Source organism: Prionailurus viverrinus, chromosome E1 (assembly GCF_022837055.1).
Source record: "Prionailurus viverrinus isolate Anna chromosome E1, UM_Priviv_1.0, whole genome shotgun sequence".
NCBI classification, from domain to species: domain Eukaryota; kingdom Metazoa; phylum Chordata; class Mammalia; order Carnivora; family Felidae; genus Prionailurus; species Prionailurus viverrinus.
In genome coordinates this window covers 23,786,551-23,812,810 of record NC_062574.1, presented here as the reverse complement: position 1 = coordinate 23,812,810, position 26,260 = coordinate 23,786,551, and the positions used below count along the sequence as shown (strand labels likewise).

The following is a 26,260-nucleotide window of genomic DNA, read 5'->3' as shown; positions in this document are numbered from 1 at the left end:
GGATTAATGACAGCTACCGACATTTCTTGTTTCTAATGTTTAAATTGATTTTGCCATAGTTTGTGTTTTACTTGTTTGATACTCAGACTTGATTAACAGTTCAGCCTCCTTATACCCATGATCTAGGTGTTGGTCTGTCAACCAAAGATACCCATGCCAAAATCTGAGGGTCATTCTTTACTCTTCTTTCTCCCTTATCTACCAATTACCAAGCCCTGTCAAACTTCTCAAAAATCTTCCTCTCCAACCATGTCTTTGGTTTAAGCCCTCATCGTACCTGTTCTAGAGTACTTGAAAAACCTCCCAACAGAATTCCCTATCCTCTATACATCTCCAACAAGGTCACTAAATACAATCATTCTACAGCCCAAATCTCGTTGTATCCGTTGTCTATGTAAAATCCTTTTATGACTCCTCACTGCCTCCAGGGGAGCCTAAACGTCTTAGTGTGTCTCATAAGGTCCTTCATGATCTCAAGTTATGATGACTTACTTGGCATGTTTGCTTGGCACTTCCCATTAAACCTTAGCCAATTCTCAAGCAATATCGATGTACTTGCAGTTCCCTAAATATACTATACTCTCTTCTGTGCCTTTGTACACACCGTTCTTCCCTTTAAACATTTGTCCTGCCCTTCTTCACCTGGTATATTACTATCTACCTTTTAAAGAATTTTCTATTTATTTTAAGTTTATTTATTTTGAGAGAGAGAGAGAACAGAGAGAGAGGGAATCCCAAGCAGGTTCTGCACCATCAGCACAAAGCCTGATGCAGGGCTTGAACCCACAAACTGCAAGATCATGACCTGAGCTGAAATCAAGAGTCAGATGCTTAACAGACTGAGCCACCCAGGCACCCCTAAAGATTTTTTTAATGTTTCTTTATTTTTGAGAGAGAGAACATAAGTGGGGGAGGCGCAGAGAGAGAAGGGACAGAGGATATGAAGGGGGCTCTGTGCTGACAGCAGGGAGCCCAACATGGGGCTTGAACTCACGAACCACAAGATCATGACCTCAGCCGAAGTCGGATGCTCAACTGACTGAGCCACCCAGGTGCCCCAACTATCCATCTTTTAAAAGTAAGCTCAAAGTCCCCTCTCTTTCAGGAGGTCCTCCCCTACTATCCACCACATCCACCAGCTGCACCCCAATTTGGGTTAAGTGACCCCCCTGCACTCTGTGCTTAACTCTCTCGGAATTCATATTTCATTACTTGTCTGTTTTGTGGCCCCACTCCACCTATCTTTATTTTTTTTTTCTTTATAACCAACCAGTAAGCACTGTTGTTGCCCAGTATCCATCTTTGGAGCAAGAGATTCCTCATCTGTCAGAGAAAAACTGTGAGCTTTTTATTTGTTTTTAAAATCATGTTCATAAGCCAATTAAACCAACTGATGCTCTTTACTTTCTTTTTCTTTTCTGTTACTCTTCAGTCCTAGTCCATCCCAGCAGATGCTTTCTCCACCTTCCCCCCACCCGCCCATGCCCTGAGAGGCCCACCACCACACTGACCTCAATCTCAGCATAGCACTGGCCAGAAAACACATGGCCTCCATCCTCCACAATATACTGGATTAACTTCCCAGCAGAAGGTGAGCGCATCACTGAAGGGTCATTTTCCTTCTCAAACACACAGGTCTTATTGCCAATTGTGATACGATATCTAGGAGGTAAGTAGGAGTATGTAAGCCAATAAATAAAGCACCTTGGGTTGTAAAGGAGAATGTCAGAATAATGTCAATCTGAAATAAAACAAAAACACAACAAAAAACCCACAACCCTCCTTCCTCAAACTGGAAACTTTATTCTGTATACACACAGGAAAACAGAACATTCATCCCATCTTTGCTGACAATGCACACAGACAAAATCTCCTTCAATAAGGGTCAAATTATGGTACATCTGTATAATGGAATATTATATGACCATTGAAAAGAATAGACAACTCTATTTTTAAAAAAGAACATGAAGATGATGATGATATAATAACTAACAACTAATAACAACTAATAATTTCTTGAATGCTTATTATGTCCCAGGCAATGTTTTAAGCACTTTACATATGTTAATTCATGAAACTGTCGCACTAACGTTGAATAACTGGTGTTGAACGGTCTATGATAGCTGTTAAAGGAAAAAAAGAAAGTGCAGAACAGTATCTAAAGGTTATTTTTACTTGTGAATGTATGCAAAAGAAAAACACAGTATGTACATATATAAAAATTATATATCCACATAAAATTTCTGCAAAAATAAACTGTTAACAGTGGTTGATTGAAAAGATGAGAACTTATTTTTCATTCTCTACTCACATTGGAGTGGCAGAGAAACAGTGTTTTTAACTGGAAATAAACACTTTCGTACTCTTGAAATCTTTGTTAAGTACATGTACTATTCTTTTTATTTAAAAAAGAACACCCAAATAGGCCCTGAAAAATCCCCAGAGCTGGTGACTACTGAGAGGAAAGGTTGATACAATGACCAGCAAATGGACCTCACACAGTCCCTTACCTATCCACTTCCTCCTTCATGTATGTGGTATAACTGCTGCCATCATAGGACAGGAGCAGCCCTCCATCACTCAGCCGATGCACATCTACTTCTACGCATGAGCCGTTCATGATCACCACATACGAGTTGGGGGACTGTCGAGTCACCTGTAGGGAATGAGAACCAGAAGGGACAAGTCAGTGTGTCCCTTCCAGGTGGAACCCCAGACAAAATTTCAGTACCTTAAAGATATAGGTAAGAAAGCTCTGTCAGAGAGGAAGGTGCTCTTAGCATCAGTATCTGTGGGCATGACTCAGCCCTGTTGCAAGCTAATAGGGTGACCCTAGATGCTTTTCCCTAGTCTGGTTATTCTCTGACTCCTGATCTCTTGGCTGCATATGTCACATTGAAGGGCACTAAAACACTGACACAAATGACTGTAATTTCACTAATACCCTATCCTGCAGTAAACCAAACATTTCCCCCATATTTTGACCTTTAAAGAAAACAAGCTAACAAAGAAAGACAAAAAGTAAGGTGTAGTCTTCAATTGGGTTCAGCATACCTTAAGTACATATTTGACTCCCTCATAGATAAGTTCAACATCTACCGTATTCAGAAGCGTATGAGCAGGAAGAACTTGACCCCTGAAAGAACAACAATGTGAGACACATCTACTCCTAGAAAGTTCCAGAAGTTCATAAGGAAATCTCAAAGGTTATTAATTGTAGCACTTCCTAGAACATCAACACCAGAAGCAACCTAAAGGACCATCAGTAAGCAACTGATACACGAATTATGAAAAAGCCTTATAATGAAATATTATACAGCCATCAAAAAGATGAAAACATTTATGTACTAATATGAACTACCCTCCAAATTATACCATTAAATGAAAAGGGTAAGTGAAATTGTGAACTGTTTCAGAGTATGCTATTATTTGTGTTTTTATTTTATTTTTTTAATTTTTTAACATTTATTTATTTTTGAGACAGGGAGAGACAGAACATGAACAGGGGAGGGTCAGAGAGAGACACACACAGAATCTGAAGCAGGCTCCAGGCTCTGAGCTGTCAGCACAGAGCCCGACGTGGGGCTAGAACTCGCGGACTGCGAGATCATGACCTGAGCTGAAGTCGGCCGCTTAACCGACTGAGCCACCCAGGCACCCCTACTATTTGTGTTTTTAAAAAACAGGGGGTTGAGGGGCTCCTAGGTGCCTCAGTTGGTTAAGCATCTGACTTCGGCTCAGGTCATGATCTCACAGTTTGTGAGTTCGAGCCCCATATTGGGCTCTGCTAACAGCACGGAGCCTGTTTCAGATCCTGTCCCCCCTTTCTCTGCCCCTCCCCAGCTTACACATACTCTCGTTCTCTCAAAAATAAATAAACATTAAAAAAAATAGGGGGTGGGATGAAACAAATATTACGTGTATATGCTTATATATATTTATAATATGTCTGGAACATCACAGAAAAAACTGGTAACATGGGTTGACTACAGAGAAAAAAACTAGGTGGTCAAAGAACAGACCTAAGAAGGAAACTTTTCACTATCTACCTTTTTTGTGCCTTTTGAGTTTTGAACCATGTGAATATATTACTGGTTATTATAAATAAATAAAATTAAAACTTAAAAAAAGATAAATGCTCCACTACAATCAACCCTCATCTGCTCTTATCAACTGGGACTTCATTTGGGGTAGTAAAAGAAAAAAAAAAAAAGGCAATAGGCCATGGCTGGGTTCAGGGGAAAGGGAAGGACATTGCCAAGGAGGGAAATATTATCAAGAAAGATTTTTGACAACAGAAAAAGGCAGTGATAAAGCAAGTGAGGCAAGAGGTAAATAACTGATGAATCTGTGCAAATATAAAGAGGTTATTTGTACTATTCATGCCACTCTAAATCAAATTATTTCAAAATACAGGTTTTAAAAATAAATAAAAAATAACTAGCATTAAAAAGGTGGAGGGAAGCTTGCAGAGGAGATTTTATGTGTGACACATTTGTACACTAGTAAGGAAACCATTTAACTAGATTAAAGATTGCATGTTGAGGAACATGAGATTGCATGTTGCAAAACTGGACTGGTAGAAAGGGGCCAAAGTATATAGGGAGTTGAAAGTCACACTGAAGGATTTAGATTTAATACACAAGGGTAATGTGAGCTGCTGAAGGTTTTAGTGCATGAAAGCAACACAATGAAAGATATTTATCATTAAGACTTGAATAACTGCAATCTCAGTTCAATTGTGACAATTTTGTTTCTCCCTTTCAGACACCTTAAAAGAAAGCTGATAGAAGTCTAATAACATAGAAGGAAACACAGTGCCTATGATTAAAGTGCTTTAAAATGATTAGCCCCTTGGACCATTCCTCCAGGGACTCAAAGGCAGAGCCTCATGTCCAGAGCCAGAGTTAGAAATTAGTTGAGCTCCATACAGTCTGATTCTCTACTTGAAAGACTCATGAGGTCATCCTGAATATCAGTCTCAATTACAAATTCCTGAAAGGTGTTGCAGGTAATATATGAAATATTTAGGGTTCAATGCTAGTGGGAAATACCAGATTTTCATCCCTGGGGGGGGGGGGGGCGGGATTTAGAAACATTTGATACTTGTACAGGAGAGAATGCTTACTTCAGCTGGATTTGTTTTTAAAAAGCAACCCATTCTAACTCTGGATAAGTTAATTCCTAAAATCTGAAGTTAGAGTCCCAAAATAATTTGCCATGAAAACTCCCACAACTTTTCTCGCCCTCGCCTCCGTCGTCACTGAATAATAGGTACCACTCACGAGCTGCCAGGGATAGAGAGAAGAATAAATGGATTTTTGAACCAGGACCACTGGGTGGCTTGTCTTTGAGAAACAAAGCCTACCTTTCTAAGGAATGAAGGAAGTTAGAGATGCTATTCCGTAGGCTCACATCTGCCACGTGGAGAGCCCCACACACAACTCCCAACATGGTATCAGGTCGCTCTGCCTAAAAGAAAGAAAAAGAGGGCAGGTCAAAAGCATAGTCACTTGGCACCATGGCCCCTCAATTTAAATCAGATCCAAATTTGCTGTGAAGAAACAGCTAGCATTGAGAATCTACAACCTTATTGTTCAACTGATATTTGAGATAAAAACACGTTTTACTTTTAGAATTTGAATAGAGACTTCAATTAATTAGAGATGAAAAACATCTTTCTCTATACTCTCCCTAAGATTTCCACTGAACCAATCAAAGAAGAGCTCAAAAACAAGATTTTGTCAGAAATAAATTCAAGAGGTGCCTGGGTGGCTTAGTCGGTTAAGCATCCAACTCTTGATGTCAACTCAGGTCATGATCTCACAGTTTGTGAGATGGAGTTCATGTCAGCTCTGTGCTGACAACACAGAGCCTGCTTGGGATTCTCTCTCTCCTGCTCTCTCTCTCTCTCTCAAAATAAATCAACAAATCCATTCAAAAAGGTATGAGTATCTGGCTACTGATAATCTCAAAGAAAAATGGTATATAATCAAAATTTGGACCTTCAGATAATTTAGATGCATCTAATGATTCTATACAAAATCTTATTTAGAATAGCCCAGTGACTCAGGAACAAAGGGTAACTGCTGATTTAAATGAGACCCCTCTCATCAGCACTTGGTAGATGTATAAAAGTGGGTAACTCTGAAACAGACTTAACATCAAATGAGGACAGACATATTTCAATCTCTAGACGTTTCTCCTCAAATATATTTTAGGAAATAATACTAGAACACGTAAAGTGACTGTGTAACACAAGCACAAGAACTCTGATGGTGCTGAAATTACACTGACTCCTGGATTTTACCAAGTAGATCAACAATCATTTACATTAGAATCAAATAAATTTTCTCTAGTGACATGGACTGATCACACCACAACCCTATAAAAACCCAATCCCAAAAGTTGTATGGCAAGTGGGGAAATACACACCTGTACTTTTTCTGCTATCAGTCTGTCTAGCCAGCCAGTGTCAATTCTATTCAGCTGAAAACTCTCAGTCTCCAGCAATTTGATGAGGTATTCAACTGTAGTTCGAAAGTCACCCCGAATAGATAGCTCCTTCAAAGCCACCACCATGTTTCTGGGAGAAGAACAGAAGCAGATCTGTTTCAGCAATGAATGTTTTAGTGTTTTTCAATCATTTTAAAGAATTCTTTCAATTCTTCTGCAGTCTTAGGAGGGAGGAGAGAGTTCCACAAACAAATGATGGTGCACATGTTACTTGTGTTCATTCACGTGCATTCCAGACAGGACTTTGTAAGTCAGTAAACTTACAAAGTTTGGACTGATATTACCATAAAAGCATCAGCATATCACCTTTCACTATGTAGAGTACAGAAAAAACTATGTGCAAACCACCCTCAGTTTTCACTTACTGAGTTTCCACCAATTCTATTCATTTATTGCTAGCTAACTAGGATTAGGGCATAATTCTCCCCTCCTTATACCTTATTTATTTTATTAAAGTATATTTGACACAGAATAAAATATACTTAAGCATATAGTTCAATACATTTTTTCTAATGCTAATACCTTCATGAGGTTTCCATACAACAAGACAATAGGCTGGGTACAGTCAGGTAACAGCCTGACCCTGCATGTGAGAGGTTTCTTTTTAAGCTGCATTTTAGACATCTGTGGAAGGAATTGCTCATTACTTTTGTTACTTCCCAATTAGGTGCAAAATGATCTAATTAAAAAAAATTTTTGGGGCGCCTGGGTGGCACAGTCGGTTAAGCCTCCGACTTCAGCCAGGTCACGATCTCGCGGTTCGTGAGTTCGAGCCCCGCGTCAGGCTCTGGGCTGATGGCTCAGAGCCTGGAGCCTGCTTCCGATTCTGTGTCTCCCTCTCTCTCTGCCCCTCCCCCGTTCATGCTCTGTCTCTCTCTCTGTCCCAAAAAAAATAAATAAACGTTGAAAAAAAAAATTAAAAAAAAAAAATTTTTTTTAATGTTTGTTTATTTCTGAGACAGAGAGAAACAGAGCATGAATGGGGGAGGGGCAGAGAGAGCGGGAGACACAGAATCCGAAGCAGGATCCAGGCTCTGAGCTGTCAGCACAGAGCCCGACGCAGGGCTTGAACCCACAGTGAGATCATGACCTGAGATGAAGTCGGTCGCTCAACTGACTGAGCCACCCAGGCGGCCTAAAAAATGATCTAATTTTAACAAAATTTCAAATACTGTGAGTCGTTTCCTGTACCTTTCTGCCCAGTGCCTATCTCGCAAAGGGCAGGTCCTTACTTCAACAAATATTTAATTTGTTGTTAATCAGGTATCTCACAGACTCAAGACACATACTAGACTCCTAAGGGAGAGAGAATATAGATACAATAACTGCTTTCAAAATATATGGCAGAATATCATAAATACCAGTAGAAATACAAGCAAAATGCTGGACTAGTTTTAAGAAGGGAGAAAATCCACCTCCCTAAGGTTTCATGAGGCACGTGGAATCCGACATGGGATAAAAGTATAGGTGGAATTAGGACAGTGATAGGAATATCATCCCAATGGTCCAGGCATCCCCTCAGCCTAAACCATTTTTCTGTTTTCCACCTCCATCCTCCTCTTTACACCCTCTTGGCCTGGTTTATTCCTATATGCTTCTTAACCGTCTAGATGTCACTTCTTTCTGGGAAACTGTCCCTGGTCTCCCCAGACTGAGTTAGCTGACTCAGCTGTATGTTCCTATAACGCATTTATGTAACCCCACTATTACAGACAGCACTTGCTACATTGAGTTTAGTTGCTTATTGCCTGTCTTCTTGTGGATTGTAACATCCCATTAGAACACAGACTCTATTTGTGTCTTCATTATATTGCCATCACCAACAGATATTAAGAAAATATCTGAAAAATGTAATGAATGAATGAATGGACACAGGAAATGGCAAAAACAAAGGGAAAGAGGGACAAAAACATGGGTTGTGTTCAGGGTACATTAGGATTGAGGTATGAGGACAGGAACTAGTGACAAAGCCATTTATTCAACAAATATTTACTAAACACTATGTTCAGGGGATACAGCAGCAATAAGATAAACATGGCCCTGTTCTCATGGTATTTAGATGACCATCTATGGGAAATAATGCTGAAATGGGGATTGAGACTATTCTGGAAAATAAGAATATGAACACCAAGCTGAAGAATATAGATCTAGTGTTATGCAGAAAGAAGAAACAAACTGAGCTGAAGAATGAACTTCTGGCATGTTGTCAAGAAGCAAGGTTATTATAAACACCATATTTTTAATATGCTAGAAGTTAACCTAGTTAGCTTCACACCATAGAGAAATGTACAGAGCAGGTCAGGAGGTAAGGAGCAAAGGCTTCTGAACCAGATTAGAGGACATGTGCTATAGAAAATAACTCAGTGGTCTCTCCGTAATCAAGACTTTAAACCCAAATACCAATAGAGGCCACTCTGGGAATGTAAATGAGTGAGGCAGAATGGATGGGGGCTGGGTGAGAGAGTTCATGTTTCCTCTAAAAGCAGCAGCCACACAAAGCTTCAGTAAACTTTTGCCAAGTGGAATATAAAACCAGTGTTGTCATTATCATCCCATTTTTAAGAGAAGGCAGAAATCCATATATTTATTTCAATTTCCCAATTTTTAAATATTGGCAATTTTTTAAAAATTAACACTCTGCAAGCCAATAAAAACACATCTGTGGCTGTGACTAGTTGGAAAGCCACCAATTTTACAAGCTCTAATGTAAGCTTTCTTTACTTTGGTAAAGCAGAATATAGCTGTAAAAGAAAAAGTCATCTTTATAGCAGACAATTTTTCTGGTAGTATTGCTTTAATTTTGAAAAACTTTACTTATAGTTTTGAATAAATGGGAAGAACTGTAGAAGACAAAATAGAGAAAAATTAAGAGTTCCCTACTTCTGTATACACATTATTAAAAAGCTGATATTATTAATAAATATCTATTGACTACTCAGCCTATGGATGGATACAGAGCGAAGGTCAAGGAAATGGTTATAAACATAGGTGGTTCAAGAAAATATACCATTAAAAAATAGAAAGAACTAAGGCACCTGGGTGGCTCAGACGGTTAAGTGTCTGACTTCAGCTCAGGTCATGATCTCACAGTTTATAAGTCTGAGCCGCATAACAGGTTCTGTGCTGATAGTGTGGAGACTGGAGCCTGTTTCATATTCTGTGTCTCCATCTCTCTCTGCCCCTCCCCCACTCACGTTCTCTCTCTCTCTCTCTCTCTCTCTCTCTCTCTCAAAAATAAACATTAAAAAAAAATAGAAAGAACTAGTTCAATTTTGATACTCTAAAATATCTGAAGTGTTACAATTACTTCCTAGAGCCCTACGTTTTAGGAAAGCAGAATTGCTTGTAGTATTTTTTAATGTTTAATTAACAATATAATAAATAAAAATTAATGTTTAATATTTATGTTTAACAGAATATTAATAACTTATGACATAGCAGTCATATGTGTATAAGCTATGTGTATATGTCATAGCACACTAAGGTCTCATAAACAATGTGGATAGTTCCCTTATATAGTTTTTACATAACAAGCAGTTTGACTTTATTATTCAAAAAAAAAAAAAAAAATTGGCAGGAGCTGTGTGCCTGGGTGGCTTAGTCAGTTAAAAGTCAGACTTCAGTTCAGGTCATAATCTCACGGTTCATTGACTCGAGCCCCGTGTCAGGCTCTCTGTGCTGTGGAAGCCTACTTGGGATTCTCTCTCTTTCCCTCTCTCTTTCTGCCCTCCCTTGCTCACACTTTCTCCCTCTCTCAAAAATAAATGAATAAACTTTTTAAAAAAAGTAAAATATATATATGTTTATTAAAAAAAATTTTTTTTGAGAGAGAAAGAGCAGGGGAGGGGCAGAGGAAGAAAGAGAGAATCTTAAACAGGCTTCATGCTCAACTGGCCATGAGATCAAGACCTGAGCCAAAAATCAAGACCCTTAACCAACTGAGCCACCCAGGGACCCTTAACTTGATTATTTTAAATGACTGTAGGACATTTACAGCCATACCTTTATTTTGATGACAAACAGCAGATCCCACCTATGATTTTATATGATACCAAACTCTTGGTCAAGAATCTACCTCCCCACCAAAACAACGTTTCTGTGGAAAAATATGATTTCTTTAAAGCAATCAATTTTATAAACTTATCAAAAATATTTAAAGTAAGAATACTTGAAAAGACTCAGAACAAACAGAAAAACATCTGCCAAACACTGCATAATTTAACAAAACATGAACGCAAGTACAACTGAAGATATATTTCCTCCAAAACAGTATCAGTACTTCTGTAGCAGACAATTTCCATTCCCATGATCACACATTCACTGAAGATTAGAACAAATTTATTTTTTTTAATGCAATCAAATGTTATTATACTCACGAAATTGCTTCCTCTCTGTTTTCTCCCCAGGAGAAGCAGTGACCAAACTGAGAATCAGCAAATTCGTGAAGGCCCCCTGCAGCAGCAACACTGAAATAACCCCAAACATTCTTATTGCTACGGAAATTCAGTTCCTGAACTGTTCCTGAGCTGGGCTTAAAACCCTGTTAGAGAATGAAGAATATGAGAAACCATATTATACTTCCAAGGAAGAGAACATACTGTTCACTCTTCATTCACTGTTTAGACTCTGTGTTAATCATGCACAAAAGCAGAAATGATGCACAAAAATCAGAAAGGCTTGAGAGCCAACATCCAGTGCTACCCACCCAATAAGGACTCCATAATGACTAAAGTTGGATTAAATGGCCAAGGGAGCAGTGATCACTTATTTGTCTGCTCTGATGAGACTTCTATAAATTTCCATCTCCAGAGGAAGTCACAAGATAGAAAAAAAAAAAAAAAGTATAAACCTTTTAAGTGATGGGTTACCTCATCTGGATTTTCACTAGTGATCCGAGCAGCAATAACATGGCCCCTTGGGCAAGGAACATGAGCAGAATTTTCAAAATCAATGGGAGCATCACCCCAGGGAGATACTCCATACATCATACGAATATCCTTGATTCTATACAGAGGGATCCCCATGGCAATCTGAAAGGAAACATATCACTCATTTTTCACAGTTCCTTTCCTTAAAATGTGGAGGCTATCAGATTACCTACAAGATTTTTCATTTTAGTAACCTTCACCTAAAATACTCTATTTCTATTGTAACCTGTATTCTACAATAATCAAAGAGGTAACTCTAAGTTGTGTGTGTGTGTCTATTGCATTCCTCCATTAAAGGAGAAGAATTAAAATATATATGGGAAGAGTTCGTGTAAGTGCCTATCCAAGAAGTTCAGACAGCTAAAAAGTCCTAACTGTGTCATAATTACTTCATAATTATTCACACAAACCACTGGAGAAAGTAAATAAATCTTTGGTCCTTAATGGAAACCCAGAAGGAGCTCCCAATGTGGGCAAAGAACATATTAGATACAAATAAGATCAGACCTCATCATTAGCCATTAATTACTGCTTCCCTCATGCTTGTTTCCTGGGATGAGTGGAGAAAACATTATTGACAGCTAGCACTTTAAACATTATAAAAGTAATGTGCTGCCATAGTCTTGCCAGGAGAAACTACAACCACCACTCTGATGTGGAACTGCTTTAATATAGAACATGAGTAATAAGGAGTAGAGGACAATTACAAGGGTTTTTTCCAATTAAAATAATCAAATAAAGCATATTATTTTTAAAGTTTCTTTCTAAGCTATGACAGTTTCTATCACATGTGTCTGGCTAAAAAATATGATAGTATTACTAGATTTGTACCCCATCAGGAAAGCCAACCCACACATCACAACCCATATAGCATGAGACGAACATTAGATGAGACTCAGATAGGAGGTGCTTCTCTTTATCAGACACCAGTTAAACCAGTTTCTCAGGCATCTCTGACATTCAGAACTTCTCTAGGCAACTCTCTCAGCCAAGATCAGGGTGACTCACCTGGAGTTGCGCTGCAGGGAGGTTGACATCAGCCACCATCTCTGTACAAGGGTGCTCCACCTGTAGCCGAGGGTTCAGTTCCAGAAAGTAGAAGCTTCCATCCTGGCTGTAGAGGTATTCGACAGTCCCTGCACTCACATAACCAACCATTTTGGCAAGTTTCACCGCACACTCAAAGAAGAAATACAAGTCAACATAAGTGTCTCACCTTGACCAGCTGGTGGACCCTACAGCCTCTCCCTGACTCAAATATCCACTGTTTACAAGAGCCACCAAAGGTCTTTAGCCACATAAGAGTAAATTTCACTCTCTCTGATTATTACACAAGGTGCCTAGACATGGGTACCAAACTCAATCCAGAGTCGGGGGAGAACTGTTTTTCACCTGGCATCATAGGCAACCTCACCCTATCAGTATAAGTATATACAGGCAATAAAACATCGTGACAGACTATTCAGTGTGCCCTGGTTTGTAGTATTCCTGGTCATCTTCCTAAAAACATGGCTGTCCAGCTAAAGACTATACTCTTCAACCTCTCTTTAGCTAGTGACTCAGTTTTGACATATATAATGTCAGCATTAGTGAGTAATATGCATAAGCACTGAATCGGGTTTTGGAAATGAAACTACTTGTCCTCTATTCCTAGCTTTTCCCCTTCTGTGGACTGGAATGTAATCATGATAGTTCACACCAGTTTCCACCATGCAGATGAGAACACACTAAGAATGGCAGAACAAAACAGAAAGAACCTGAATTGCAAGATGGCCTCAGGAAGTAGAACTGTCCTACTAACCCTGGAGAGCTTACCTCAGATTATGAGAGGAAGGAAAAATAAACTTCTATCTCATCTAAGTCATTGTATTTTTTGGACCTCTTTTTTAAACAGCTTAACCTGTATACTAATCCATACAGAAATTATAAAATTCAGATAAGATGCTACTATTTAGAAAAATTCAAACATGGCGATGCTACCTTAGCAAAAGAGTAGTGGGTAGCAAGGAAACAAATATTGCAGACTAAAAAGGTTGTGGTCTCACTGTTAGGCATAACAAAAAACACTTGATAAACTGTCTTCTACAATAACTTGGAACACTGACAACACACGAAGTCTAAGAAAAATAGTTAGAAAAAGTCAGAATGTGAAAAAAATCAACTACTTTTATATCCCAAAACCAGATTAGATTCTCACCCTGAAGCAACCTGGTATCAAAGATTCACTATTAGAGGAAAAGTTACTATCTCCAGAAATCTTAGGGTGTCGTTACTCTTACCTGAAGCTAACTGGAAGCACACAGTCCAGAAACTAAATTTTGAAGGTACTGTATTTCTGAACACACCACAAACCTGGCCTTGAAAAGCCTGTGATTGATAACTAGAGTAGTATTTGTGGCTCTCCTCTTGCACCAACTCTGCCAAAGAAGGCATAGTCTCCAAAGGCCAATCACAGAGAAACCTCAATGAGGAAGAACTTTGCAGGGAACAAAGACAGGTATTTCAGGGATGATGGATAAGGGATTTACTTCCAGAGCGCAGAACCAGAGGCAGCCAGGGGGCTAACTGAGGTATTACTCTAATACAAGGCAGGAAATCATCATAATTCCTGTCTAGAAGGATTTGATAACTGCTATGGACCAACGATTATGTATATTTTTTACCTTTTTTCCAAGTGGCACTTATCCTGCTCATATTCCACCACTGTATATTGGGTATATGCTACAGGGAGGAATAATAAGGGGTACACAACTTGAATTTTAGATCATTGGCCCATGAAAAACCACATGAACATTTAATGGCGAGAACTGTACATTTCTTAGAGATCCTGGACTCTGGGCTGAATGTAGTAACTGGATGGGACTTTGGGCTGACTTTGTTGGGGAAAGACTAAATATGTTCTAAGAGTGAGAAAAGGGGTGTGAAAGGATAACAGGTAGCCAGAGGAGCAGACTGAGACAGATTATTAGATGCTCTCCAGTGATTTTTCTTTGTGTCATTTAGTAACAGAATCTCCTGAATTTCAGCTGAGTATATGGCCACCCAGTTAGTGACCACACTTCCTGACACCCCCTACAGGTAGGTGTGATTGTGTAACTGAATTTTGTCCAATGGGATATGGGCAGAATATGGGTAACTTCTGAATCACATTTTTACGTGCCTGCCCTCTAAGTCCTTTCTCTCCCCCTCCCACAAGCTACAATATGAACATAATCTTATGAAGAAGCTTTAATCATGAAGATAATGACACCCTAGGGCAAGTGTTGGCAAACATTTTCATTAAAGGACCAAATAATAATTATTTTCAGCTTTGTGGGCTATAACATAAATAAATTAATGTGGCTGCGATCCAATAAATTTTTATTTACAAAAAAAGTTAACAGGTTATGGGACGCCTGGATGGCTCAATTGTTTAAGTGTCTGACTCCTGATTTCGGCTCAGGTCATGATCTTGCAGTTCATGGGATCGAGCTCCATGTCCGGCTCCATGCTGACAGTGAGGAGCCTGCTTGGGATTCTCTCTGCCCCTCCCGCATTTGTTCTCTCTCTCCTCCCACCCCTGTCTCCTCTCAAAATAAATATGCATTAAAAAAAAGTTGGCAGGTTGGATTTGGCTTGCTCACCAAGGGAGTTTGCTCACCCCTTTCCTAGTGAACAACACAGCAGTAAGAATGGATCCCTGGTACCAACTCATCTCTCAATGATGGTAGAGAGAGAAAGACAATTTACACCTTGTTTAAGTCACTGTATTTGAGTGTACCTGAGTGGCTCAGTCGGTTAAGCATCAGACTCTTGATTTCGGCTTGGGTCATGATCTCACAGTCATGAGACTGAGCCCCCTGCTTAGGATTCTCTCTCTCCCTCTGCCCCTACCTGCCCCCTACCTCTTTCTCTCTCAAAAACAAAACAAAAAAAGGCCACTGTATTTTGGAGGCCTCCTTATCATAGCAGTTCAAGAATAATTCTTAATTAATGCATACACATGTAGGAATTAAACTTCCAAAACAGATGACCATATATTTAGCTTGTCTGGAATTCAGGAAAAAAAGAGATGGAAAATATATTTCCAATAAGATGAAGACTCAGTCACTATTCCAGAAAAGACCATGTTCAGACCCCTAAACTACAACTGTTTCCAAGAAACCTTGCAAGACTGTTGAGAATTCTTTTCTACACAAAAATATAGAATATATAAACTTTAAGATGCTCAGAAGACCTTTTAAGAGATAATGGATCTGAATAAAGACATCTGAAGACTCAAAGATAATCAACTAGAAAATGGAACTACCTGCTTATCATGAGCTTGCTTAAAAAAAAAAAAAAATTCACTGTCCCCAATCATTCCTCTTTTTTACCCATACTCGAAACAGTACACTCATTTTTATCAAAAGTGTTAACTAATTTAGAGCCGGAAATGTTTAGAGGGAGAAGAGTAGGATTATTTTTCCTCTAGGACAAGGATAGAATAGCAATTATCTAGAACCACTTGAAATTCCACTATTCTCAGGTGTATGAATTGAATGAGTAGGAGTCCTATGAACTGAATGAGTAGTAGTTGTGTGTAAGAAAACAAAAATTACAGCTTTTCATATACACACCTGTTCCATATGTTCGAATACTGCTGGAGTAGCAATAGCAGCTGGTGCTTCTTCAATAATCTTCTGATGCCTGCGCTGCACAGAGCAGTCACGACCAAACAGAGAGATAGCATTGCCGTACTGATCTGCTAAAATCTGTACCTCCAGATGACGGGATTGTTTGGCTAGTCTCATCACAAATATAGGAGATCCAGGGACTTCAGCTTGAACCTATATTAGAAGAGAAAATAAAACAAATTCTTAAGTGTAAGCACTTCAATTTCAACAGGCAGATGCCTAGAAGTGTCAGGGACCATGTTAATTAGCAGGAATACAAAAAAAGAATAAAATATAGTTCATGCCCTCACCTATTTTTAAGATGTTGAATTCTTAGTTATATAACCAATATTAATAGATGACTATGAAACATGAACATCCAATGTGTTACAAAAGTGAAAAACAAAATAGTCTAAAAAGACACACACACAAATCCCACAAAAGGGTAAAATACTGCCATCAACTCCAGACAGCCAAATGTACAACTGGCTCCAGACTAGATGCTTTCTTGGTTCACATCACATCACAGAGGGTGTTGTAGTTGAAGGATTTTGATCTTCAGTTTTGAAGCATAATGCCACTAGATACAAAATTCTACACTGGTGGTTACCTTCTTTCAGCACTTTAAATACAATCCAATGTTTTCTGGCTTCCACTGTTTCTACTGAGATGTCCACTATCAATCATTACTCCTCTGAAAGCAATCTTTTTCCGGCTGCTTTAATATTTTCTTTTTCTCTCTCTCTTTTTTTTAGGGGATTGAGGTAGCAGATTTACTCTGATAATCTTAGATGTGGTTTTCTCTGTATTTGTGCTGTGGGACTCAGTATTTTTTTAATCTGTGCTTAGTAACTTTTATATAACTTCAGGATACTTCTTAACCATTATCTCTTCAAATATCGTTTCTGCTCCATGATTTCTTCAAATATTGCTTCTGTTCCATTCTCTCTCATTTCTGAGATTCCAAGTGCATGATATTAGATCATCTCACTGTATCCCGTATGTCTTTTATGCTGTTTTGCTATGTAGCAAGTCACCCCAAAACTCAGTGGGTTACTTAGGACAGCAACTGTTTCATTTGCTCACGATACTGTCCTCGTCTGGGCAGTTGTTCTTCTGCTCTTGCCTGGGGTCATTTGTGCATATCATCATCTAGTAGTTCAAGTGGGGTTGAATGGTCTCACTCAAATGTCGGGTGACTTGTGGTGACTGTTGGCAGGTAGGTCAAGGGAGCCTCGACTGGAACAGCTTATTTCTATAGCATGTGGCCTCTCATTCTCCAATGTGCTAGATCAGGCTTCTTCAATGCAGTGTTCCAAGACGGTGAGGGCAGAAGCTCCAAGGCTTCACAAGCCCTAGGCTCTAGAACTTACACAACACCACTTTTGCCACATTCTAATGGTTTAAGCAAGCCACAGGGCCAGCTAAGACTCAAGGGGTGGAAAAAGAGATGCCACCTCTTGATGAGAGGAAAGGCAATCACATTGCAAAAGGATACATACAAGGATGGGAGGAGTTATTGCGGCCATGTCTGCAAACAATCTACTATGGTCCGCCCTCTGGCCACAATAATTCATAGACCTCCCACATGCAAAATAGACTCACCCCCTCCCAAGACCCCCAAAGTCATCCAATCATGGCATCAGGCTTGACGTCCATTTTCTCATGAATCATGTCCAGATGCGAATAAGACTCCTTGGGTGCAGCTCCTCAGGTGCAGTTTCTCTTGATCCAACGATCTGGGAACTAAAAAGACAAGTTATCTGCCCCAACACCCCCACTATTTAATGATGAGATGGGGAAAGGATAACCATAAAGGATAATCCTGTTCAAAGAAGAGAGGATGGGAAGTACACAGTGGTCACTGTTCCATAGCAACTCTGAAGTCCAGATGGGTACATGTCAGGTTCCCTTACTCTAGGGGCAGGGAAATTTTTCAGGGTCTTGTTCTGCTCCCTGGCAGTGATTTTCCTAATCCACGGTGCATGGCTCTCCTTTGTTCTTAGCTATGCTCTCTGGGCTCCTGGCTCTGCTCTCTGACAAATCTCTTTTTATTAGATGTTTACAGCTGAATAGCTTTCTCACTCTGCTTCCTGTTTATAGGAAATTGAAGACCCACAAGGCTCTTTGAAGTTTGAACTACCTCTGTCCCTTTTAGGCCCTTTGGTGTAATTATCAGTACAAGTCCATTGAAAACTTTGTGGGCTTCCTATGAATTACACTGGGGGATTTACTCCTTGCCCCAAAAGATACATCCATAAATTTTCTGCACAGATATCTCTATACTTTGGGCATATCAGGCTGCTGTGGGATAACACCTTTAAGATTCTTTGAAACTCTTTCCTTTTAGCTGAGAGGATAATCCACCAGGTAGTGTCTTAAATATCTCTAAGCCTTAAAGGATCTCACAGCTATTCATGACTTGGCCTTTACCCTGAGGTCACTTTTTACTTTGAGGATCTTTTTACCAGGTGGAGAGACTGGGAATGAAAAAAAGTTCTGTTTTCTTTTTTTTTTTTTTTAATTTTTTTTTTCAACATTTATTTATTTTTGGGACAGAGAGAGACAGAGCATGAACGGGGGAGGGGCAGAGAGAGAGGCAGACACAGAATCAGAAACAGGCTCCAGGCTCTGAGCCATCAGTCCAGAGCCCGACGCGGGGCTCGAACTCACGGACCGCGAGATCGTGACCTGGCTGAAGTCGGACGCTTAACCGACTGCGCCACCCAGGCGCCCCAAAAGTTCTGTTTTCAAACTCAACAAGTTTGAAACACCTTCTTTAGCTCATCTCTCTTATTATTCCTTAGCATAAGTAACCAGAAGGATTCGAGATACTTTCAACATTCTGTCTAGAGATTTCCTTAACTAGGTCCATGAGTTCATTAAATACATTCTCTATTTTCCAAGTTACCTCAGACAATTTGTTCCATCATTACAGAACATATGCTACCCTTTTTTCCAGACCCTACTAATAATTCCCTCACTGCCTATCCACCATTCCTCCAGTCTTCATTGACAATCTCCACCATTTCCCCAGCCTCCATGTATGAGCCAGTCTTAAAGCCAATGCGACATATTTTACTTTTTGTTATGGCAGCATCACACCTTTAGGTATCAATTTCTGTGGCAGTTACCCATTGATGCTTAACAAACCACCAAAAATTTAGTAACAGGACACTGAGCATTTGATTTGTTTACAGCAATTGACTGGGGCTCAGTTGGGTATTTCTGTTGATCCTGGCCAGAAGCTACTAATCATGCAGCTGTAGTCATCTGACAATTTAACTGGGACTGGATGGCCTAACAGGGTCTCACATTCATGACTCAAATGTGGTGCTGACTGTCAGCATGTAGGTCTAGGAAGTCTCAGCTGGGACAACTCCTCTCTACTTCATGTGGCCTCTTTTTCTCCAAAAGGCTAGACCAGGCTCTTCACTTGTCAGTCTGAGGCTCAATTCAAGAGGGCAATGGCAGAAACTACAAGACCAGTTGAGGTTTAGGTTTCAGAACTTATACAGCATTTCTGCTACATTCTCTTGGTTAAAATAAGTCACAAGGCCAGCAAAAATTCAGAGTGGGAAAAAGACTCTCTTTCTTGATGAGAGGAGAGGCAAAAATCATATTATACCAGGGTGTGTATAGAGAAATAGGAGAAGTTATCATGGTCATCTTTGCAAATGATCTCTCACATGCTCTTTTCTGTATTTTTCATCCTTTTGTCTCTTCATGCTTTAGTCTGGATTTTCTTCTGAGCTATCTTCCAGTCACTAATTCTCTCTTCAATTGCATCTAATATGCTATTAAACTCCTCTACTGACTTCTTAATTATAGTTATTGTCTTTTCACCTCTAAAATTTGTTTCTTCTTTATAGTTTCCACTTTTCTGACAAAATTCTCAATCTTGTCTTTAATTTCCTTGAAAACATTAAGTATAATTACTGTAACATCCTTGTCTGATAGATCCATTATCTAAACTCTCTATGGGGTCTTTTATACTGACTTTCCTTTTTCTTGATTTTCAGTCATGTAATTTGATATGCCTGCTTACCTTTAAATGGCTATTTGATACCACATTTGAAAAATAAATAGAAATAATTTGAGATCCTGGATATTATTATATTTGCTTCTTTCTGGTGGTTAGTTACACCAGCAATCCTAGAACTCCTTGCTTGAATCAAAGGTTGAATATTTTGAAGCTGAGATTTAATGCCTGTGTGGGTTGGTCTATTTCCAGTTTATTTTTACTCCTAAGGTATAGTTCCTTCAAGATCCCAACCTAAAACGGGAAAGTTTCCCAGGGCACCCTCCTTAGAAAACCCTGAAGTCTAAGTTTTTTCCTTTTAGTCTTTTAAGACTGGTGAATCAGCTTTTCAACTGCTTCTTCTCAAACCAAAAGATATCGCCAGGGGAAAAGTGGCCTTAAATGCCACCTCCCTGGGTTTCCTTCTTCTCCTATACCTTAGCCCCATAATTCTTTACTAACTTGAAAGGTTTCTAATGCCTTGAAATAGATTTGTAGAACAATTTTGTCCAGCTTTTCTAGTTTGTTCTCAATGGGAGGATTTGTTTGTTATTTGGTTAATCATTATTGGAACTTAAGGACGTTCACATAAAACTTCCTAATCTTAGTGTTCTAGATTCTTGAACTATTTGATTCCATGGTAATAAGCAGTTTCAAAATACCTAAAGGAGTTATACTTTTAAAACTTAACATGCTTTTTCTTTTGCCTCTAAGAGTGAAAGTCCTTTCCTTTAGATCCTGTGAGGCACTGATCTTCCTATAAATTCAGGTAAACTACAAAAGGAATGTAGGGTAAAAAGGAAAAAGAAGGGTAATACTCAAAATCTGACATTCAAAACAGGATAATGCAGTAAAACAATGGATTTATCACTTTTATCAGTTTGCTGTTTAATGTTGTTTGCTTTTTAAAGAGGGCAAATAGAAGGTGGCCAGAGACACTAGTAAAAGACAGTAGAAAGTAAAAAATGCTGGGAAAAATAAGAACAGTGGGAAGCTAGGAAAGTGAAAGCCCAGAAGGTGTCCAATTTTCCTTTTTCTGACTCATCTTTTTCTGGTAGGAGAAAAAGAAAGTGAGTCAAGTATGTGAGGGTAGTCCTCGGGCAGGAAAGAAGAGACTTCTGTCTCCCAATTATCTAAGATTCTGAAAAGAGATCATTTATTTGGCCTCCACAACTAACCTGTAGTATGGCCACACCAACATGGCTGCAAATCAGAGGGTTAGGCAGAGATCTGAAGCTCAGCTTTCCTAGAAAATCCCCAATGATAGAATGTAGACCTGCCATAGGGTTCCTGTGCCAAGGTGCAGTGGCCATGCAGCACAGACGAGGGTGCAGGCTGCTGAGCTGGCCAGGTAGATGCGACATACAGCATAAACTCTGGAACCTGCAGCCACTTTGAACTGAAGTGAAGTAAAGCCAACCAGAGAGTCTGAGCCCAGCCATGCAAGAGCATCCAAATCAGGAGCTAACCACATAATTTATCTACAATGCCAGCAAAAGAGAAACACAAAAATGTCGAAAGGCATTGTGACTCTTTCTTATCACTATGAGGTCCTGTGAGCCACAGGGATCATATAGGTGTTCCCATATAGGAAGACTTTTATATTATGGAGAATAACTACTGTTTGAATCACCTTATTGAATAAAACCTTACACTGAATTGAACATTGCTAATAAGCAGGTAGGAGCTAGGAGAAAGACTAGAGTACTTACAGACAAAATAAAAAATTACATATTTTCTGGACATCCATATCATATTATGATTATTATCTTTTATTTTATGGAGATATAAGTGACATACAACATTAGTTTTTGGTGTACAACATAACAGATTGTAGATATAGTGTGAGTTAAATCATGTATCTCTGATATACATGTAAATTCAAGCAAACAAAAACAACTTGTATTCTACCTGTCTGAAGAGGTTAGGGAAGTCATCTGCATTGTTAACTTTTCTGATTCCTTTCCCTCCTCCTCCTTCTGAGGCCTTGATCATTACTGGATATCCAACTTCCTCTGCTGCCTTCAAGAAGAAAGAGAAAAATGGAAATAAGAGTAGTAATAACAGAGAAGGAGAAAACTGGCAGTTTCTCCCTTTAAGAATGCTGCCATTGGTAGGTCCAAAAGTAGTAAAATAGAAAGGTCCTGAAGACATACTATTGGAGGGGGGGGGGGCAGTAAAACAATATTCGTAGCATTAGGCCGAACCAAAAGAAATGGCCTTTTTTGTAGGTAAAAAAATGGTCGAATATTTGCAATTTCATATGGTTCAATGTAAGACAATCCTGTGTAGGCCAAAAACAAAATAAAACTGTATGTTTATATATAATTATGTATGCTTTCATACACCCGCATATGTGGGTGCAAAAAAAAAAAAAAGGCTAGAATATACACCAGTGGTGATAAAAGGAAGATAAATAGATATACCTCTACTTTTTACTGTATTTATTTCTATATTATTGGAATTTCTTATAGTATGCAGGTCTTCATGTTTTACCTCTAATTTTTATTTTTAAAAAAGGTATAGGTAGTCAATGGTCTCAGTACAGTTTCTGACAACATAAAATATTCAACAAATCAGAATAAGGTATAGGTAGTCAATGGTCTCAGTACAGTTTCTGACAACATAAAATATTCAACAAATCAGAACTCTCACATATCCAGAAATTATTTTCTCACTTAACTTTTTGTAAAAGATAAAAATAACAAGACACTGAAATATTTTTTTTAAGTTTTATTTATTTATCTGAGAGAGACAGACAGAGAAAAAGAATGTGTGCAAGCAGGGGAGGGGTAGAGAGAGAGGAGAAAGAGAGAATCCCAAGCAGGCTCCACACTGCCACTGCAGAGCCCAATGTGGAGCTCAAACCCATGAACAGCAAGATCATGACCCAAGCGTTAAGTTGGACACTTAACTGACTGAGCAACCCAGGTGCCCAAATATTAATAAAATTAGTTAGAAAATTTATTTTCAAAACATACTCTAAATGCGGTTTTCACATTTACAACATTTGATAATGATCAGGTAGCAATTCTAAACTTTCTGAAAATTAATTATATATCCATTAAGTAGGGAGCTGGTTAAATCAAGATATGCCCATCTATTAGAATACAGTGCAATTGGGGCGCCTGGGTGGCTCAGTCGATTGAGCGTCCAACTTCGGCTCAGGTCATGACCTCACGGTTCCTGAGTTCGAGCCCCACCTCGGGCTCTATGCTGACAGCATAGGGCGTGGAGCCTGCTTCCGATTCTGTGTCTCCCTCTCTCTCTGCCCCTCCCCCACTCTCTCTCTTTCAAATATAAATAAACATTAAAAATTAAAAAATTAAAAAAAAAAGAGAATACAGTGCAATTATTAAAAAGGATGAGGTGGCTTTTATATATAGTGATATGAAAAATGTCCAGACAGTATTGTTATGGCAAAAAGTAAAGGGGGTAGGTAGAAGTTAACCAAAATTTAAAATAACTAAGTCATTCCTTTGTCAAAACATTCCAGTGATTTATGGTTTACATTATAATAAGATCTAAAATTGTATCAACAGGGGCACCTGGGTGTCTTAGTCAGTTAAGCGTCTGACTTCAGCTCAGGTCATGATCTTGTGGTTTGTGGGTTTGAGCCCCACTTTAGGCTCTGTGCTGATAGCTTAGAGCCTGGAGCCTGCTTTGGATTCTGCGTCTCCCTCTCTCTCTGCCCCTCCTCCACTCACACTATCTCTCTCTCTCTCTCTCTCTCTCTCAAAAATAAGTAAACATTAACAAAAAAAATTTTTTTTAAAAACAAACAGCATGATGAAATAGTGTTGGCAAAGAAAGGGCTATCACTGGGTGATAGGGATCAAAGAAACAGCCACGAATGTGGAAAAGACTTAAAAAAAAATAGGGTAGTCCACATGATATCAGTAAGAAGGCAGGCCTTTTAAGAAAATATGAAAACTCTAGGCACAGGTCATCTATTTAGAATATTTGCAAAGAATTAAAAGAAAAATTTTTAATATTTATTAAAAAAAAATTTTTTTAATGTTTATTTATTTTTGAGAGAGAGAGAGAGAGAGACAGAGTACAAGTGGGGGAGGGGCAGAGAGAGAGGGAGACACAGAATCTGAAGCAGGCTCCAGGCTCTGAGCTGTCAGCACAGAGCCTGACGTGGGGCTCAAACTCACCGACTGCAAGATCATGACCTGAGCCACAGTTGGACCTTTAACCGAGCCACGCAGGTGCCCCAAATCTTCATTTATTTTTGAAAGAGAGAGACAGAATGTGAGCAGGGAAGGAGCAGAGAGAGAGGGAGACACAGAATCCGAAGCAGGCTCCAGTCCCTGAGCTGTCAGCACAGAGCCTGACGCGGGGCTCAAACTCAGGAACCGTTTGATCATGACCTGAGCTGAAGTCGGACACTCAACAGACTGAGCCGCCCAGGCACCCTAAAAAGAATTTTAATCTCAGGAGGAAAATGCTTATATAATATAAAGTAGGAAAAGAAAAAAGGATTACTAAACTATATATAGTGACCTTAATTTTATACTTATCATAATAATTATAAATATGGGAATCTATTAATAAAGATGATCACTATAGGATAATAACATATACTACGAATCAAAAACAGGTCAAAAGAAAATATATGAATGTGTTATGAATATGTATCTATCTCTGGATGGTGGGTTTATCATCATCTCTTTTCTGGCCTTCCAAATTTTCTACCAGAAATTTTTATGTTTAAAATTAAGACAAGGAGGGGCACCTATGTGGCTCAGTTGGTTAAGTGTCCAACTCTTGATTTCAGCTTAGGTTCATGGGTTCAAACCCCGTGTTGCTGTCAGCACAGAGCCTGCTTGGGATTCTCTCTCTCTCTCCCTCTCCTCTGCCCCACTCATGCTGTCTCTCTCTCAAAATAAATAAATAAACTTAAAAAATAAATAAAACAAAATTATGACAAGGAAAAAAAGGAATTTCAATTGACAAGCAAAATAGCTAGTTCTTTACAAAGGGCTTCTACTTTTGCAAATTATAGCAAATAGAGTATGAGGTTGGCAATTCTATTAGAAATATTAATTTTATTAAGGAGATTAAAAGACAACGTGAAATGCAAACAAAAGAGGAAAATTAGTTGAGCATTCAGCATTTTTCTTGAATTTATAACATATAATTCAAACACAAGTATTGTGTTTTTCTAAAACAGCCTCTTTCATCATCTACTTGGAAGCATAACTGACACTTCCAACTATTTAAAAAGTGAAAGGGGAAAAAACTGAAGAGAACTTATAAAAGAAAGAAAAGGCAATGTTGGAGAAAGGATCTCTTTTTGTTTGGGTTCATGTTTCCAAGAGGATGGACTGTAATCAGCCTCTCTTGGCTCCCACCCCCCTCCCCCAAGGGAAAAAGAACAAATTATGTGATTGGTCACTTTGGAAGGAGGAACTGAGCATGCACAGCTCAGCCTCTTCCCCTTTGGGATCAGCCCACTGCGCAGAGCATATGCTCTTTGTCAGCTCTCAGTGATACAAGAAGCTGAATGGTAAAAGCTCTATCTCTGGAGAGGAACATCTGTGGTTATTCAGCACCACCAGTACCCAGTGAGTAAGCATATTTAACTCTGACGTTCAGTTTACAAATCTGATTGTTGCTAAACACATAAGCCATTTCACCAACATCTCTATTCATAATAAAGCTGACATTTCTCTATCTGCCTGGCTTCTTGGTTCTGAATTCAAGCAGGGCAAATGTGTGCTGTTTGTTGCCCCCCACCCCACAAACACACACATACACATAATAACAGGTAGTACAGTAGAGAATCAGTATTTTCTAAAAGCTCTGATTTAGCCACCTAAGAAATGTTCTGTCCAGGTGAAGGCTTACTTCACAACAAATTTGTTTTTGTTAAATTTAGGTCACTTCCTTACTCTATATATCTCCTGGTCTTACAATCCCAATGCCATCATGGGTGCATATCATGAACCAGGCTTCAAATTAACATTTGTGACTACAATCAGTCAGTTGAAAGACATCACTCTGTAGTTAGTAACCTACCTTCAGCCCATCATCCACATCCTTCACATAACCTTTTTGATATAATTCCTGGGGAACATTTAAGATACGTTTTGAAAAATCACTTTCCTGCCAGTCCACACGAAGACCTGTAATAGATAACGGTAACTTAAAAG

At 39.0% G+C, this 26,260-nt stretch overlaps 1 protein-coding gene across 13 annotated transcripts in view; it reads right to left on the bottom strand.

Moving 5' to 3' along the window:
* Positions 1–26,260, bottom strand: part of ACACA (acetyl-CoA carboxylase alpha) — a 281,044-nt gene that overhangs the window by 156,160 nt on the left and 98,624 nt on the right. For 12 of the 13 annotated variants that reach the window (XM_047831855.1, XM_047831859.1, XM_047831864.1 and 9 more), the window contains 11 exons: positions 26,127–26,233; positions 22,011–22,121; positions 16,043–16,252; positions 12,453–12,623; positions 11,385–11,546; positions 10,893–11,056; positions 6,436–6,586; positions 5,369–5,472; positions 3,055–3,136; positions 2,511–2,656; positions 1,512–1,662 (listed from right to left, as the gene is read on the bottom strand). In XM_047831855.1, the coding sequence (XP_047687811.1) occupies positions 1,512–1,662; positions 2,511–2,656; positions 3,055–3,136; positions 5,369–5,472; positions 6,436–6,586; positions 10,893–11,056; positions 11,385–11,546; positions 12,453–12,623; positions 16,043–16,252; positions 22,011–22,121; positions 26,127–26,233 (1,559 nt within the window). Of the gene's footprint in view, positions 1–1,511; positions 1,663–2,510; positions 2,657–3,054; positions 3,137–5,368; positions 5,473–6,435; positions 6,587–10,892; positions 11,057–11,384; positions 11,547–12,452; positions 12,624–16,042; positions 16,253–17,683; positions 18,133–22,010; positions 22,122–26,126; positions 26,234–26,260 lie in introns of those variants that run through there. The other variant, XM_047831867.1, reaches the window with a different exon arrangement.